The 17,247-nt window shown below is 39.6% G+C and overlaps 1 protein-coding gene across 3 annotated transcripts in view; it reads left to right on the forward strand.

Moving 5' to 3' along the window:
* Nucleotides 1-6,477: 6,477 nt before the first annotated feature.
* Nucleotides 6,478-17,247, forward strand: part of Akap10 (A-kinase anchoring protein 10) — a 73,139-nt gene continuing 62,369 nt past the window's right edge. Inside the window, exons 1-2 of one of the 3 annotated variants that reach the window (XM_046422049.2) lie at nucleotides 6,478-6,732; nucleotides 13,750-13,797. In XM_046422049.2, coding sequence (XP_046278005.1) covers nucleotides 6,645-6,732; nucleotides 13,750-13,797 — 136 coding nt within the window. In that variant the 5' untranslated portion in view covers nucleotides 6,478-6,644. Of the gene's footprint in view, nucleotides 6,733-6,768; nucleotides 6,928-13,749; nucleotides 13,798-17,247 lie in introns of those variants that run through there. The other 2 variants (XM_046422050.2, XM_046422051.2) reach the window with 2 other exon arrangements.

Raw genomic sequence — 17,247 nt, forward strand, 5'->3', positions numbered from 1 at the left:
GTGTACAACCCCTTACAGTTTTGATCCCATTCTTGTGGTTGAACATGATATGGAGTTACACTGATTATGTATTCATATATGAGCATAGGAAAGTTATGTCTGATTCATTCTACTGTCTTTCCTATTCCCATCCTCCCTCTTTGTCTAATCCAATGAATTTCTATACTTCCCCTCCCTACCCTCCCTTGTTATGGGTTAGCATCCACATATCAGAGAGAACATGTGACCTTTCAATTTTTGGGACTGGCTTATTTCACTTGGCATGATATTCCTTAGTTCCATCCATTTAAAAGCAAATGCCGTAATTTAATTCTTCTTTATGGCTGAGCAGTATTTAAAAAAAAAAAAAACTTTATATATTGTTGATGGACCTTTATTTCCCTCATTTATATGCAGGGAGAATTGAACCCTGTATCTCACACATGCTAGGCAAGTGCGCTACCACTGAACTACAATTCCAGTTTTAGCTGCGTAATATTTCATTGTGTATATATACCACATATTCTTTACCCATTCATCTATTGAAGGGCACTTAGTTTATTTCCATAGCTTGGCTATTGTGAATTGAGCTGCTATGAACATTGATGTTGCTGTATCACTATAGTATGCTGATTTTAATTCCTTTAGGTGTAAACGGAGGAGTGGGATAACTGGGTCAAATGGTGGTTCCATTCCAAGTTTTCTAAGGAGTCTCCATATTGCTTTCCAGAGTGATTGCACCAATTTGCAGTCCCACCCGAAATTAATGAGTGTTCCTTTTCCCCCATATCCTCGCCAACATTTATTATTACTTGTCTTTTTTTTAAAGAGAGAGAGAGAGAGAGAATTTTTTAATATTTATTTTTTAGTTTTCAGTGGACACAACGTCTATATTTTATTATTTTTATGTGGTGCTGAGGATTGAACCCAGCGCCCCGCACATGCCAGGCGAGTGCGCTACTGCTTGAGCCATGTCCCCAGCCCCAATTGACTTGTATTCTTGATAATTGCCATTCTGACTGGAGTGAGACGAAATCTCAGTGTAGTTTTAATTTTCATTTATCTAATTGTTAGAGATTTTGAGCATTTTTTCACATATTTTTGACCATTCACATTTCTTCTGTGGAGTGCCTACTCAGTTCCTTTGCCTGTGTATTTTTTTTTTTTTTTTGCGGGGGGCAGGGGGGGTTGAGCTTTTTGAGTTCTTTGTATATCCTGGAGATTAATACTCTATTTGAGGTCATCCCCTTACACTTGCCCAACAAACATCCTATTCTAGAATGTTAGCTATTTGACTATTAGCTAGAGGTGGAAGGAAGGAAAGGAGAAAACTTCAACACTTTGGTGTCAGACTGACAGCGGTTGAAATCCTGTCTCTTTCTTACTTGTCTTGTGATTCTGGATCAGATACACTGAGCCTCAGGCCATCCTTTGTAAATTAGGGGTAATGGTGGCAACCATCTCACAGGGTTTCATTTTTGCGGGGGTGGGGAGCAGGGGTGAAAGATTAAGTATAATCCTGATTATAAAATGCTTAGTATACAGAGGGCATGTCTTAAGCACTACTTAGTAAATAATGACAGCTATTATTAGCTGACTGGGACATCTTCAGCTGACTGGGGGAATAAAAGCAACTTCAGAATTTCTAGTAGAAAAGACTCATGGGCAGCATTCACATTGGGGAAGGCACTGCTTCTACACTGATTCTGTGCTTAGCTGGAGAAAATGAGGATGGGTTTGAGAAGATGTGGAGGAATTAGAGTCTTCCCCTTCAACCCTATAAGCACTTCTCTTATCCCAGAGATACACAGGGGATTTCTCTAACAGTCCCTTCCCCTGAGTTTCCCCCATCCAACCACCTAACTGGGCTACAAATACAAAATAGCCCCTACAAAGTGGATGTAACCCATGTGATTCTGCAATCTGTATACGGGGTAAAAATGGGAGTTCATAATCTGCTTGAATCAAATGTATGAAATATGATATGTCAAGAGCTTTGTAATGTTTTGAACAACTAATAATAATAAAAAAAATGGTAAAAAAACAAAAATAGCCCCTACAAAGTGAAGGAAGGGAAAGAGAGGAATATTGAGTGTAAGGGTCCGGCGAACGTCGGAGGAAGAGACCACCAAGAGACCGACTCATGCAACAGCAAAAGGGGGTTTATTGAGGATCCAGCGCGCTGGGGCTCCAGGCTCACTCAAGAAGGGAGAGCGGCCAAGAGCCCCGAGCAGGGGTTAAGCAGTGCTTAAGTACACTTTTTGGGGAGGGCGGGGGCTTTGCATACATCAGAGCAAATCATCATGAGGCTCGGGAAAATCAAACAACAATTCTCAAACATGATTAGCACATTCATTGGCGGGAACAGGTCGGGCGGGGGTGATAGGTCAGTCCTAAAGCAGGGTATACATTCAAACTGATTGGTTTAGGCTCTGAGATGCCTACGTGCCAAGCTGCACAGGGTCTAGGTTATTAAACAACTAAATGGTCAGGGGGAATATCTACTGGGCAGTCCCGGGAATTGTCCTAACAGCTACAGGAATTTCAGGTTTTGAGTGTAGCATAGGAACTTAACAATACCTGGTCCTTTACATTTTTAACTCAGGCTTTGCAGCTTAGAAACTTTACAATACCCGGTCTTTTACACTTTAACTTCAATTTCTTTTACTCTTTCATGAGCTTTCTTGCTAGGAGTGTGGATGCCCTATTCTTGTGGCCCTCTGCTAGAAAACCACTTGTTTCCCTTGGACTTGTTACCAGGATCACAGAAACCGACTTTGGGGTACACACAGACCAGGTTCAGCCACTCATCTCAACAACAACAACAACAACAACAACAACAAAACAAAACAAAACAAAAAACCTTGGAGAAGTTGATGGAATTAAATTTAATTTCAGTGTGCCACGCCAGGAAGACAGATCTAAGGACCACTTTTGGGATGTTGGTGTTACCACTGTTTACCGGTTTACCTTACTTCCCAGATGCTGAAGTATAACATCAGAGAAGCATGCCAAGGCAAGTTTAGAGTGGAAAGTTGAAGCTTTACTAAAGGACAGTAGAAAAGACTTGTCCCCAGAGGAAGAAGGGGACCCAGGAGGTGGAATCCGTGGAAGGCAAGATCTTCCCTCTTTTATAACTAAGGTCTTCTTTCAGCTTTCCCACATTCCTGTTGTCGGAGTTTCTGTCCTTTGTTCTGTTATCTTGCAGTGATGGAATGTAGTTGGGAAGGCCCAAAGGGTGGGAGACAGGTGGGCCGAAGGAGTAATCTGGGCAGGAAGAACTTTTGGATTAGCATCTCCAGGTTTTCTGGGAGCTGCTTCATTAACATTTCCTTAGGATGGGTTCTGGGCCTTGGGGACATTTTCAATTCCCCTTTCCCTGGACTCCATTCTCAACATGGCCTTCATTCTCGATTTTACCCGATATTAGACCCGATTTACCTAACTATACTAACTACCTATCTTTAAATCTGGCTTCATTGGTAGTAGCTCTGGGGTTATAAGAAGGAAAGAACAAAGGCAAAAGCTGTGAAGCTTGTGTAATATGCAGAGTCTTCTCAGTTTGTGGGGTTGGGTGAGCCAATATTCATTTGGTGTCAAGGGAGTAATCTCAATTTACTTCACCGGATGTTTATCTATCAGGCCCAGTGATCCTGAACGTTAAGATAAACTGAGGGAAAAAGCCAGGTGCCATGGCTCATGTGTGTAACCTCAGCAATTCAGGAGGCTAAAGCAAGAGGATTTCCAGTTCCAGTCCAGCTTCAACAACTTAAGGAGGCTCTAAGTAACAGCGAGATTCTGTCTCAAAACAAAAAAATAAAAAGGGCTGGGGATGTAGCCCCTGGGTTCCAAGCCCCAGTACCAAAAGCAAAAAAAAAAAAAAAAACACAAAAAACCTAGAGGGAAAGCACAACTTCAGAAAAGGACAGGTCAGGGAGGCAAAATGATGTTATTTAGGTTAATAAGTCAATCTTCCTTTAGGCTCATCTGGTAGAGAAATCCCACTTAGCACTTCAGGTTTGCTCTTCTCTAACTTTAGTCAATCTCTCTTTAGATATGAGGTTTTATTGGTCACAGACAAGGGGTGTCTTGTCCTGGTTCCTCCATCAAGCCCCCAAGTGCATATTGGCTTCCAAATGCACCTTCAACCTTGGGGGATGCTGGTCAGAATTCACTTTGCTGAAGCTGGAGGAAACAGATGTTCACTTCAGCATCAGCTCACACAGGCATCCAGGGCCTCAGTCTTTTCTGCTCCAATATCCCTCCTCACCCAGGAAGATACTTGGTCTTGAAATCTTTTTCTTTTCTTTTAAATATTTTTTATAATGTATATAATGGTGTATTAAGAATTATAATGCAAAAATAAATAAATATTTTTAGTTTTTTTAATATTTATTTTTTGGTTAGACACAATACCTTTATTTTGTTTATTTATTTATTTTTATGTGGTGTTGAGGATTGAACCCAGGGCCTTGCACATGCTAGGCGAGTGCTCTACCACTGAGTCACAACCTCAGCCCTATTTTTTAGTTTTAGATGGATACAATACCTTTATATTTATGTGGTACTGAGGATCAAACTCAGTGTCTCACATGTGCCAGGCAAGCACTTTGCCACTGAGCCACAACCCCAGCCTGCACAGTGACTTTTTTGCAGTATGTTTCCTCCATACCAAAACGAAGTCTAAGTATCATTGCTTATCTGGAGGGTTTAGCACAGTACCTGTGTAAAGTAAGTTTTGGGAAATGTTAGCTTTCATTGCCTTTCATGCACTTGGAAACATGCCTTGAAGTCAACTGGCAAATCTATTAACCTGCTCAAATAATATGGAAAAGATCCCAGGTTCTAGGAAGTCTTATTACAGGGTTCAAGGCCTTCTGGGAAACTGGGACTGTGAAGGCTTTCCTTCAAACTCTAATTCTTGTGATCAAGTCAGAAAGATTTCAGACAAGTCATTCAGAGTAACAGGCAAGGATTTTATTAGAAGGGATATGAAAGGGGAAAAGGGAACAAGTTCAAGGGAAAGAGTGGGTCCTCTGAAAGGAGAGGGACAACTTGCCTCTCTTGTACTCCAGTTTTATTGGGGAATCCCAAAGAAATTTCCTGGGAGTCCTGCCCAGGTCTACCTCTTGACTTGACTGATAGTAGTATGACATCAGATTTCAAGTCCCCACTCCCTTGACAACTCAAGGTCATTTTGGCTCATATTGACTAATTCTAACTGGATTCTTAGCCAAAAAATTGTTATGGATTTTAGGCCAGGAGGAATTATCCTTATCTCTCTGGATTCTGGGATCTGATCTGTGAAAAGGGTCACAATACTCTCCCCCTTCAGGGTAACGCGGGTTCCTCTTTTTGACAATATTTCAGGTCTGCATTTCTTCTGCATATAACAGGTAGTTTGCTAAGGAATATGAAATATCCTGACCATTTGAGCCACGTAGGGCAGCAGGTAAATTGCTTCTTGGAAAAGAAAGCATGTTGGGACCCACACAGCAGGCCCATTTGATAGAATTATTTTCTTAACTTGTTCCCACCACTCTCATCTGTCTGTCCCCTATCAGTCTTAGTACTGGTCAATGAGCAATCTTGGGCATGTTACCTCCTCTTCTGTATGTTTCGCTGCCTGTCCCATTATAGACTTAATTGATTTTAAAAACCCTGAGAATGTATATTGAGTTGTTACAGCCATTGGCTGGCTTCTTCCCTGCAGCTACAATCATCACCCACTCTAAGTGCATTTACTGAATGTTGAGGGTTAGCACTAAAGGTGGAGAGGCTTTATTCTTTCTGCTTTAGGGGTCGAGGGAGGGTCAGAAGATTCACATGTAAATGACATTCAAATAAGACTTGAAAATATATTTACTGGTGAGGCTTTTATGTCGCTGTCCTTTTCAAATTTAACCATTCTTCGAAATCGCATTCTGAAAGCAAGTCTACTTCTTCCTTTTATTCTCTATGGTCACTATGACAGAGGGAGGGAGGCTTTGGAACTGCATAAAGCAGATTATTCCTCCTATTCCCCATTTAGGGTCGACTATTACCTAGAACCCGCCAGCCAGGTCAGCCCTGGGGAAAAAGAGGCTGAGAGTGCAAAGTAGTATAAGCCGGCCAGCATCTTTCGGCAGACTCTGAGGAACGGGAGCTGGCTCAGCCTTTTGGAAAAGCAAGCTCTGCAATGTGCCCCACGGGCTAGGAGGTCCGCACCCGAGGCGCGCGCTTTCCCAGCTCCAGGGCGGGCTCCTGCTCCAGGACTAAATACTCGGTCTCAGTTTGACCCGCGTTCCATCTAGATCCAGCGCCAGCCGACTTAAAACCTCACCGGGAACCGGACTATTTGCCGGAAACCGGGCTATTTGCCGAGACCCGCGCTGCAGCAAAGAGGCTCAAAGCCGCACGCGCGCAGGGTCACGTGGGTGGTGCGGGAGCTCTCCAGCACCCACGGGAGGAGGTGGGGAGCAGGGGGCGGGGCTGGCGGACGGGCCTCCCGTGAAGCCTCGCGCGGGGAAGGACCGGAACTCCGGGCGGGCAGCTTGTTGATAATATGGCGGCAGGAGCTGCTTGGGCATCCCGAGAAGGCAGTGGGGCCCACACCCGGAAGAAGGGTCTCTTTTCTGGCTAGTGCTACAGCTTCTGCGGACCCGGAAGTCCGGGCCAGTTGCTGAATGAGGGGAGCCGGGCCCTCCCCGGGACAGTCCCCCCGCGCCCTCCGCCCCGACCCGGGCCCCGCCATGTCCTTCTTCCGGCGGAAAGGTACCTGAGGGGGCGCCGGCGGGGGGCCAGGCCGGGCCTCTGGGGCGGCGGTGGGACCTTTGGCCCTACGAGGGCTTCCTTCAGGGCGGCTGCAAGGCCCTTGGTGAGCCGCTCGCCCTCTGCTCAGACGCCCCCTGATGCCTTGCTGTGCTCCGGGACTCTGCAGGGAGGGAGAAGGCGGCGGCCTCGCGCGAGGTCAGAGGGGGAATGGTCGCGCCTGTCCAAAAGTGTCTCCTGGAACCCACGGAAGTTGGTGCTTGTTTGCTTAACGACTTTCCAGGGTTTTTTGTTCTTGTTTTTGCGTACTGTGGATCAAGATCGAGGAAAAAACATTTATACCCTTTGACGGAAGTTTCTGGCTTTTCCGAATATTGAGGGTTTAATGCCTGAAAGCAACATGTGAAAAATAGTTTTTTTCCAACCAGTGCTCGTTTCCAGTTTCCTCTTTTTTTTGGGGGGGGGGGGGCGGAAGGGATGGGGGAACTGCTGTTCCTAAAATAAAACGACTTACTACTGAAGTTTCTTAATGAGGAAGACCGCTTCTTTTGATGACTTAGCAAGTTTACTAATTACTGGAACCTTAACTTTACGAAAGAACTACTTATATTTCTGATTTTCAGTTGTAAAAGGTGCCCAATTATTAAGTAGAGCCATCATGATTTTGATCCTGGGAAAGGTCATTGCATTTCATTAAAAATACATATCCAAAGAGAACAAGTGAGAGTTTCTTACGATGGTAATGGTTAGTTTGTGAATTCTTGTTGTTTCAAAGGAAAGGTTCCAGGTTTGGCGGGTGGGGCGGGGGGGGGGGACACTAAATCATGGACTTGAGTTCACAAGACAGCTCATTTGCTAACAATGTAAACTGGTTTAGGCCAATTAACCCACTTTTCACTCTTTTCTCAGTGGAGAATCAGGTGATTCCTAAAGGCTCTATTGAACTCTGACTAAAAAATTCATCTTCAGTGGTTACAAGGTTTTAGTAACTGATGCTGGGTGATGAATGAACGAAACAGTACTGAGAGGATGAAACTGGTAAAATGATAGGATGCTTTATAAAGTTCCTAGGTAGAGAGAATATGTAGTTTATGTTGAAGTAGTTAGGATTTTTGTTGTTTGTTTTGTTTTTGGGAAAGAAAGCATTCAAAGATGGGGCTAATTAGGTGTTGCACAACATATTCTTGTCTCTATCCTCTACAATCTGCCAGGCACTTTGCTAGGACCTCATGATTAAGCACTCAACAAGAAAAAGCCCTACTGTATGAGTGTGTGTATATCTTTGTGTTTACAAATTGAATAAAGTGTAATGAAAGAGTAATTGAAGAAAACCATATTTTGGTTAGATGTTAGGGAAAACTCAGCAGGTGATGTTGAAATATAAAGCCCAAAGGATTAGTGAGTAGGAGGTAACTTTAGAGAGGACTGGGAAGAGCACTTGAGACAAGAGAATAAAGAGCTTGGTGTGCTCTTCAAGAATAGAAAGAAGGCTACTGTGACTGGGGCATGGAGAGGTAGGCAAAGATCAGATGATTGAGAACTATATAGATTGTGGTTAGGTTTCATTTTAAACACAAAAAGAATATTTTAAAATTCTTTGAAGAAGAATGATTCGATATGTTTTAAAAAGATCATTTTAGATGCATTTTGGAGACTGGATGTGGCAAGATTAGAAGCTAGAAACAGTCTTATTAGGGATCCCATCCAGGCCTTAAATGCCATCTTTAAATACTACCTATGTGTTTATGACTCCCAAATTTACACCTCCAGCTTGGTTCTTCACCCCTAAATACAGACCAATTGTTGGTCTGCTTTTTATCTCTACCTGACAAGTTTATTTACAATATCTAAAATTTAACTTCAGATTTAGTCCTTCTAAACCTGTTCTTCATATTTTTGGTCTTTTAATGATGCTCTGACTTAAACTTTGGTACATTGTTGCCCCCCTCCCTTCTCTCCTATTGTATATCTGATCATCAAAAAATTTGTTAGGACTATCCCAGGTTGTGGCCAAATCCAACCACTTTTCACCATTCTCACCCTGGTCTTGGATTGGGGAAAGAAAGCATTCAAAGATGGGGCTAAATAGGTGTTGCACAACATATTCTTATCTCTGTCGTCTCCAATCTGCCAGGCACTATGCTAGGACCTCATGATTAAGCACTCAACAAGAAAAAGCCCTACTGTATGAGTGTGTGTATCTCTGTGTGTTTACAAATTGAATAAAGTGTAATGAAAGAGTAATTTAAGAAAACCATCCTCTTTGTTTAAATTGAGTGGCTAAGACAAGCCCTATGAGGAGATGTCATTTGAATCTTAGTTTAAATGTTAAGAGAGGAAGCAGCATTATTTTGCTATAGCCTTGTGTTTGGTTTCCCTTCCATTTTTCATTCATTTGTTATATTTTCAAAAGAGATGCACAAAAATAAATCCAGGTTATATATGGGAACTGGGTATGTTAAAAAGAGTTTCTAGGGGCTAGCGTTGTGATTCAGTGGTAGAGCGCTTGCCTGGCACATGTAAGGTCCTGAGTTCAATCCTTAGCACCACATAAAATAAAAGAATAAAATAAAGCTATTAAAAAAAAGTTCCTAGTCAGTTGGGAAAGGATGAATTAGTAAATGATACTGGTTTTCTATGTAGCAGGAAAAAAAAAAAAGTCCAATATATAGCAGGGGACAGCAGGCTTTTTCTGTAAAGGACCGGAAAGTAAATACTTTAGGATTTGCAAGCATTATACTCTCCTCTAGCTTTGTGGCTATAGGCATTGTGTAAACAAATGGGCATGGCTATGCTACAGTAGAACATTATTTATAAAAAATGTGATAGGCTAGTTTTAACCCATGAGCAATGGTTTGTTGATCCCTGATACACAGAAATAAATTCCAGGTAGATAAGAGCCCTAAATGTGGAAAAGCAAAAGCTGAAATCATAGAACAAAGAAGGAAAAATCTGACCATGGAATAGAAAGGATATATATTTTTTATTGACTTTTTTTTTTTTTTTTTTTTTAGGTGGACACAATATTTTATTTTTATGTGGTGCTGAGGATCGAACCCAGTGCCCTGCCAGACGAGCGCACTACTACTTGAGCCACATCCCCAACCCAGGAAAGGATATTTAAAAAAAATCAGTCTAACCCCAGCAACTCAGGAAGCTCAGGGAGCCAGATCCTGCCCCAATATAAAAAAAAGGACTGGGAATATAGTTCAGTAATAGAGCTCCCCTGGGCAATCCCCTCAAAAACAACAAAAAGCCCCAAATCCCCACAAGAGCCAGGTGTCACCTCATGCTTTCAATTCCAGCTGTATGGGAGACTGAGATGAAAGGACAGCAAATCAGGGCTAGCCTGGGCAACTAAGGAAGACCCCCTTCTCAAAACAAACAAAATAACATAGTCTGTAATGTTAATCTAGCTACTTAAAAAACAAAACAAACAAATAAAAACAAAACAAAAAAACTTCCATACAATAAAATATGCCTAGGATAGTTACACAAATAACAAAAAGGTTTAATATGTGTAGACTTAAAAGGACACGAGAAGAAGTCTCAGTGGTCAATAAACACGAAAGGTGTCTAATCTCAAGGAAATTAAGTTAAAACATCAAATAGCATTTCAAAACTAGTAACTTGGCAGAAATTAAAAATACTAAGGATGAGAATATGAAAGCCTGGCTTGGTGGGGCAAGCCTGTAATCCCAGAGACTCAGGAGACTGAGACAGAAGAATTGCAAGTTCAAAGCCAGCCTCAACAATTTAGCGAGGCCCTCCGCAACTCTGCAAGACACTGTCTCTAATAAAATATTTTTAAAAAATATTTTACATAAACACATTTTTGTTTATTTTTATGTAGTGCTGAGGATTGAACTTATGGTCTCACACGTGTGGGGCAATCGCTCTACCACTGAGCTACATCCCCAGCCCTAATAAAATATTTTTAAAAAGGGCTGGGGCTGGGGTTGTGGTCAGCTGTAAAGTGCTCACCTTGCACATGTGAGACCCTGGGTTTGATCCTCAGCACCACATAAAAATAAATAAGCAAAATAAAAATATTGTGTCCATGTATAACTTAAAAAAAAGGAGGGGGGCTGGGGATGTGGCTTAGTGGGTAAGTGCCCCTAGGTTCAATCCAGGGATTGAAAAAAAAAACCTTGAAAAAAAAAAAAAGAAGCATGGCTTTTGTTGTATAAATTGGTTCAGTGTTTTCATTAAAATGTAATAATTGAGCCATGGCAGAGGCACCTGCCTGCAATCCCAGTAATTTGGGAGGCTGAGGCAGGAGGATTGCAAGTTCAAGACCAGCCTCAGCAATTTAGTGAGGCCCTAAGTAATTTAGCAAGCCCCTGTTTCAAAATTAAAAAAATAAAAATGTGGCTCAGTGGTTAAGCGCCCCGTGTTAAATCCCCAGTATCAGAAAAACAAAACAAAACAAAAAAACCCCCACAATTTGTTATTTAGTAATTTCATTTCAAGGAATTTATATTGGATTCTTGCATATATCATAGGAAAACTGTACCAGAATGTTTATCACATCGATGTTGTATGTGAAAATTAGAAATAAAGTACATGTTTAATAATATAAAAGTGGGTAAATATATAAAGGAATTAGGTGTGTAAAATAAACTAGAGCTACATGAATGAACTAGAACTGCATTTATAGGTGTCATATTGAATGAATACAAGTCAGATATGTATAGAATACTGTTTACGTATTTTATTTTTTTGTTGGGAACTCAGGCATACTAGACAAGCACTCTACCACTGGATTACCCGCCTCCCCCCCACCCCACCCCCCGCAAAAAAAAAAAAAAAACCCTCATTTGTGTAATTTTTAAAGATGTATAGGATTTGCAAGCCTTATGGTGTTGCATTTTGTTGTTGCTTAATGTGTGTATATGTGATAACAGTGTCAGTGGGTTGTATGTACATTTTTATGTTTGAAGTGTAATAGGAGCTCTGATTAGAAGAATTATTTTGAAGGTGGAAAATAGCTGTGGAGATAGGTATATTTCGGTGGTAGAATCAGTTTTTCTTAGAGGAGGTTTCAGTGTGGGAGGTAAGGGAAAGAGTAGAGAATGTTAAGCATTACTTTCAGATTTTTGGCCTGAGTTTTAGATGGCTGATGGTGTTATTTAATGGGGGAAGATGAAGACTGAGGTAGAAACAGGTTAGAGAAAAGATGATACGTTACCAGACAAGTTAATGGTTAGCTATATGAACCAGAGATGAAAAAAGATTTAGAATGGAGACTTAAAATTTAGGAATTATAACTTATCTATGGTACTGAAAGAATGGGAACCCTGATCTTTACATATTGTACATGTACTGAAATGTCACTCTGTACCCCATGAATATGTACTATTACTATATGTCGGTTAAAAAATATGTTTTCTGGGATGGGATTGTGGCTTAGTGGTAGAGCACTTGCCTAGCATGTGAGGCACTGGGTTTGATTTTCAGTACCACATATGAATAAATAAAATAAAGTCCATTGACAACTAAATTTTTTTTTTTAAATATATTTTTTCAGGGGCTGGGGGTGTGGCTCAATTCATGGCGCACTCGTGTAGCATGCACAGGGCACTGGGTTCGATCCTCAGCACCACATAAATGTAAAAGATATTGTGTCGACCTAAAGCTAAAAAATAATATTATATATTATATATTTAAAAAATATATATATTTTTTCCTAAAAAATGGGGAAGATCAGGTAGAAAATTACACATGTATATGGATTAAAAGAAAAGAAGCACCCACACTTTTCCTGAGAAACTCCCAATGGGCAAAGGAGGAGAGGCCAGTAAGGGATAAGAGCTGAGAAATGACTAGAAAACTAGGAGAGTAGGGTGTAACAGGAGGCAAGACAATTTGATGTTTCAAGCGAGAGATTTGTTTGGTTGGTAGATGCAGCTCTTCACCAATTACTCTGCATTTCCTGTTTTTGTGATCAGTACCTGAGATGCTCTTACTTATTTTCTCCATTGCTGGTCTCTGCACACTTGCAGGTAGACTTCTTTATGGAAGGATCACTGCCTTTACTGAGACAGAAGAGAATCTGGCACATGCTAGGCACTCAAATTGTTAGTGGATTAACACTCAATGAGATACTCTTGAGAGTTATTTCCTCCTACTAGCATTTAAACTTTTAATATTTCCGAGCACAAGTAGAGAGATGGGCAAATTTTGGGATCTCTTATTTTGATAATCTTTTCATGATGGGTTTACAGACTATTGTTGAAAGAAAAACAAGAAAAGTGAAGAAGGTTAAAAATAGTCTTCTGTCAGATCCTGTAATGGAGTTCACACTTGGCTTGACTTCCTTTCTTGGATGTTATATTGTTAGCTTATCTGCCATAGACTTTTTCACTGTTTTGTGTAATAGAGGAAAAATTATATGATCACTTTAGAGACAACTTGTTAGATCTTGAATGTTAGGAGGTTTAGAATGTAAGTTTAGAATGTTTGCCTTTTATTGGCATGGGGGGGATTCAGAAGTAAGATGATATACAACCAAAGAAATCTTTTTCTTTACTATGATTATAATACCCAGTACAGTGGATGGCATGTGGTAATAATATTAGTTAACATTTATCCTAAATTTACTTTTAGTTAGTCTTCAAATGCCCTTTACAAGTGTTTATTTTTTCATCATAAGCTAAGGTAGGTTTTATTATTGACCTATTTTTTTATTAATCAGGGAGATTAAGACACAGTGAAGGAAAGTAACTCATTCATGGTTAATAAGTGGGAGAGGCAGAATTTGAACATAGGTGTTGTGACCACATGGTTTCCCCATACACAATGCCCAGTGTTTTTTGACTGAATGCTGTTCAGAGGTCACTTTCTTAGAGAAAGTTTTCCTGATAGCTGCGTTACCCTGTCCTGCTCCAAGGCCATTAGTCCATTTTTCTGGAACTTCCAATACTCATGTGTTAGAATAAAGCTTCTCTGAGTTTTACAATGTATAGCAGGGATCTCTTTGACTACAGAGGTTGGTTATGATTCACTTTTGTCTTCTAGTGAAAGGCAAAGAACAAGAGAAGACTTCTGATGTCAAGTCCATTAAAGGTGAGTTCATCCAAAGTGATGTCTTCACATTTATGAGCTTTTTAATTACATTTATGAGCTTTACATTTATTAGCTTTTTAATCCTGTTATCTTCTCCCTTTTGGCATTAATCATTTCTTTTTAAATTATTATCGTATTTTAAATTATTATCATATTTTAAAATTATTTATGATTGTGACTTATTTCCTTCTTTAACCTGTAACTCCTTAACAACTATCACATAATAGTCTTTAACAGAGCATTTGGTGGCTACACTAGTGAACCAGCACCCTTCTTATTCATAACACATTGGATTGTTCCCTAAAAAGTGATTAGCTATCTTTATTCACTAAAACAAAACAAAAGACTACTCACTTGAACAGTTTTGACTGCTAAGGGAAAGCACTCCCATTTATAAGTCTTGGTTTTCTGTTTATTCAGAAATGTGAATGATTATTTTAAAATTTATTTAGACAACTTTGTTCTCAATACATTGTCCTTATTTATAGGTTACAGTGCGCTTTTTTTTTTTTAGATTATAATCTGCTATGTTTTTGACTCATTCCATTAGAGATTGTAATGGGAAAATTACAATGGGAATTATTTCCATAGTCACTAGATATAAATTTTGTAAATGTAACTTAATTTCATCAAATCTGTAGATTGTACATTTAGATTTTTTTTTTTACAGTGTTTATCTATCTGTTGTGTAGCTTACATGGAATGTTTATATAATGTTTATTATATATGTTATGTTCAATTTGCCAGAGAAAGAATGATTATAATTTATTATGAATTTTGCAAGATCAGCTTTATTGTCTATTTTTTATAATTTAAAGCCAGTTGAATCTCACATTAGTTTACACTGCTTTCTTTAAGCCAAATTGATTGGCACTAATAAAGTCTGAAAGCCCTTAGCCAGTAGAAGCTTGTAAAAACTAGATCTGATTGTGTGGAAGGAAGGAACTTTGATATCTCAGGAAGTTAGAACACACCAGTCTTCTACTCCAGACTTTGCCACTGACAGTCTGACCTTGGGAAGTCATGTAACCTTTTTCAGATTCTTCATTTGTAGAATAATGGGATTGGCCTAGCTGGTTTCTAGATTTCTAAATTTAAAATCCAGGCTAAAAAATTTCAAACTCATATTACCTTGTTTCAATACATAATTGGTGCTTCATAATCACTGACTTAATCTTAAAACAATACAAAAATAGTACAGGAAACACCCCTTCAAGAAGTTTGCAGTTTAATTGAGAGGGGAAGCAGTTTGCAGTCTGTGATTAGAAGGACAAGCTTAGTCACAGAGCAGTAGCAAATAAAGCAAAATAATAATAGCTACTGTTTGTGAAATATGCCTTTTGTTTTAGTTATTAGACAAAAACTGTGGCTGTAACAGTGAACAAAAAGGACTTATTCTTAATGAAATTGCAAATTGCTACAGGAGAGGAACATTAATCAAATAATCCCACAGGTAACTTGGGCTAGATTAGTAGTAATGGGAATAGGGAGATCTAGACTGATTTGAAAAAAATTTTAGGAGCTAAAATGAATAGAACTTTGTTATTGATTAAATATGAGGTATGAAGGAGAGAGAGATTTAAGGTTAATGGCTACCTTTCTGGCTTGCTAAACAGAACAAAGCTGGAAAATTATATGTTCAGTTTTAGTATTTAGAGGGGTAAGTGCTTTTGAATTACTAATTTACATATGTTATATGCGCAGATAATTTTAGGGTCTAATTTTTAATCAAAGGATAGAGACTCTATGGTTTAAGTCCTACTTGTTGAAATGTTTCTTTACTAGCTGATAGACCTAGGGCAAACTATTTAATTTCTTTTACACTTGTGTCTTTACCTCTAAAACAGGGATTCCTGGATTATTATGAGAGAAATAAAATATTGTCTTCCCCCCAAAAGAAAGTGTTCATTAAGAAACCAGTATAGTGCCTAGTAATATATAGTAGATTCTCCATTGGCAGCTATTATCTAGTTTTAGCATAGTAGTCCCTCAGGGTTGAATTAGTCAAATTAAGAGAAGTATCGCAAGGAGTTCAGATGAGTTTGCAATTAATAAATAATTTCTGAAGTTGAGGAGAAACTTATGAAAATGAGACCTACCTTGTATAAAAGTTGAAAGGTTTGAATGAAAGAGATGATTCTTTCCCTGCCAGCCTAGCATTTTATTATTTCTCCTCCTCCTCTCTTTCTTCTTTCTTCTTCCTTCTTTCTTTCTTTCTTTCTTTTCTTCTTCTTCTTCTCCTTTCCTTTTCCTTCTTCTTCTTCTCCTTCTCCTTCTTTGGATTTGAACACAGGGTCCCTCAGCCACTGAGCCACAGTCCTGTTTTGTATTTTATTTGGAGACAGGGTCTCACTGAGTTGTTTAGCTCCTCACTATTGCTGAGGCTGTTTTTGAACTTGTGATCCTCCTGCCTCAGCCTCCCGAGCTGCTGCTGGGATTACAGGTGTGGACCACCGAGGCTGGCTAGCATTTTATTTCTTTGAGTGTATATTGTTCAGGAGAGCTTCACGTAAGAAAAGGGAAATACTTGCAGAAAGATTGAGATGATATTTAGAGGGTCCTTAATGGCCAGAAAAGAAAGTAGAGACAGAAAATGGAGTCAACATGGCTACTTACTGGTGTTTATGAAAGGTCAGTCAGTTAGGTAGGATAGAGACCTTAGAAGTTCTTTTCTTAGTGCAGTTGAAAATGAACAGATAAATAAATGTTTAAACATCTTGAAAGAAAAGTTTACAGATATTGGCAAGTAATAGATACAGTGAAATGAGAGAATGAAGCTGGGTGCACGCCCAGCTTGGGAGGCTGAGGCAGGAGGTTCATAAGTTCAAAGCCAGCCCCAGCAACTTACCGAGTCCATAAGCAACTCAGTGAGACTTTGTCTATATATAAAACATAAGAAAAAGGCTGGGGATGTGGCTCAGTGGTTTAGTGCCCAAGTTCAATCTTCTGTACCGAGAAAAAAGAAAGGTGGGGGAGACCTTTTTTGAGATTCAGAGACTGGTGGATTGAACAGAGATCAGGAAATTAGGAAGGAGAATTAGTTTAGAAGAATATGTGATATTTAGAAGTTTGATATTTTAAAGAATTGAGCTTGATAGCTTGTGGAACCAACCTACCAGTAGATGAATGGATAAGGAAACTTTGGTGTGTGTGTGTGTGTGTGTATAATTGAACATTACTCAGCATTAAAAGAGAATAAAATCATGGTATTTGCAGGTAAATGGATGGAGTTGGAGAATATGCTAATGAAGTAAGCCAATCCCAAAAAAACAAAGATTGAATGTTTTCTTTGATATGAGGGTGCTGACTCATAATGGCAATGGTGGGGGATCAGAGGAATGGAGGAACTTTAGATAGGACAAAGGGGAAGAAGGGGAAGGGGGGGTGAGGGGGTAGGAATGATGGTGGTATGAGTTAGACATCATTACCCTAAGTACATGTATGAAGACA

Source organism: Marmota monax, unplaced genomic scaffold (assembly GCF_021218885.2).
Source record: "Marmota monax isolate L192 unplaced genomic scaffold, Marmota_monax_Labrador192_F-V1.1 WCK01_AAM20220418_F8-fsc00311, whole genome shotgun sequence".
Classification (NCBI taxonomy): Eukaryota; Metazoa; Chordata; class Mammalia; order Rodentia; family Sciuridae; genus Marmota; species Marmota monax.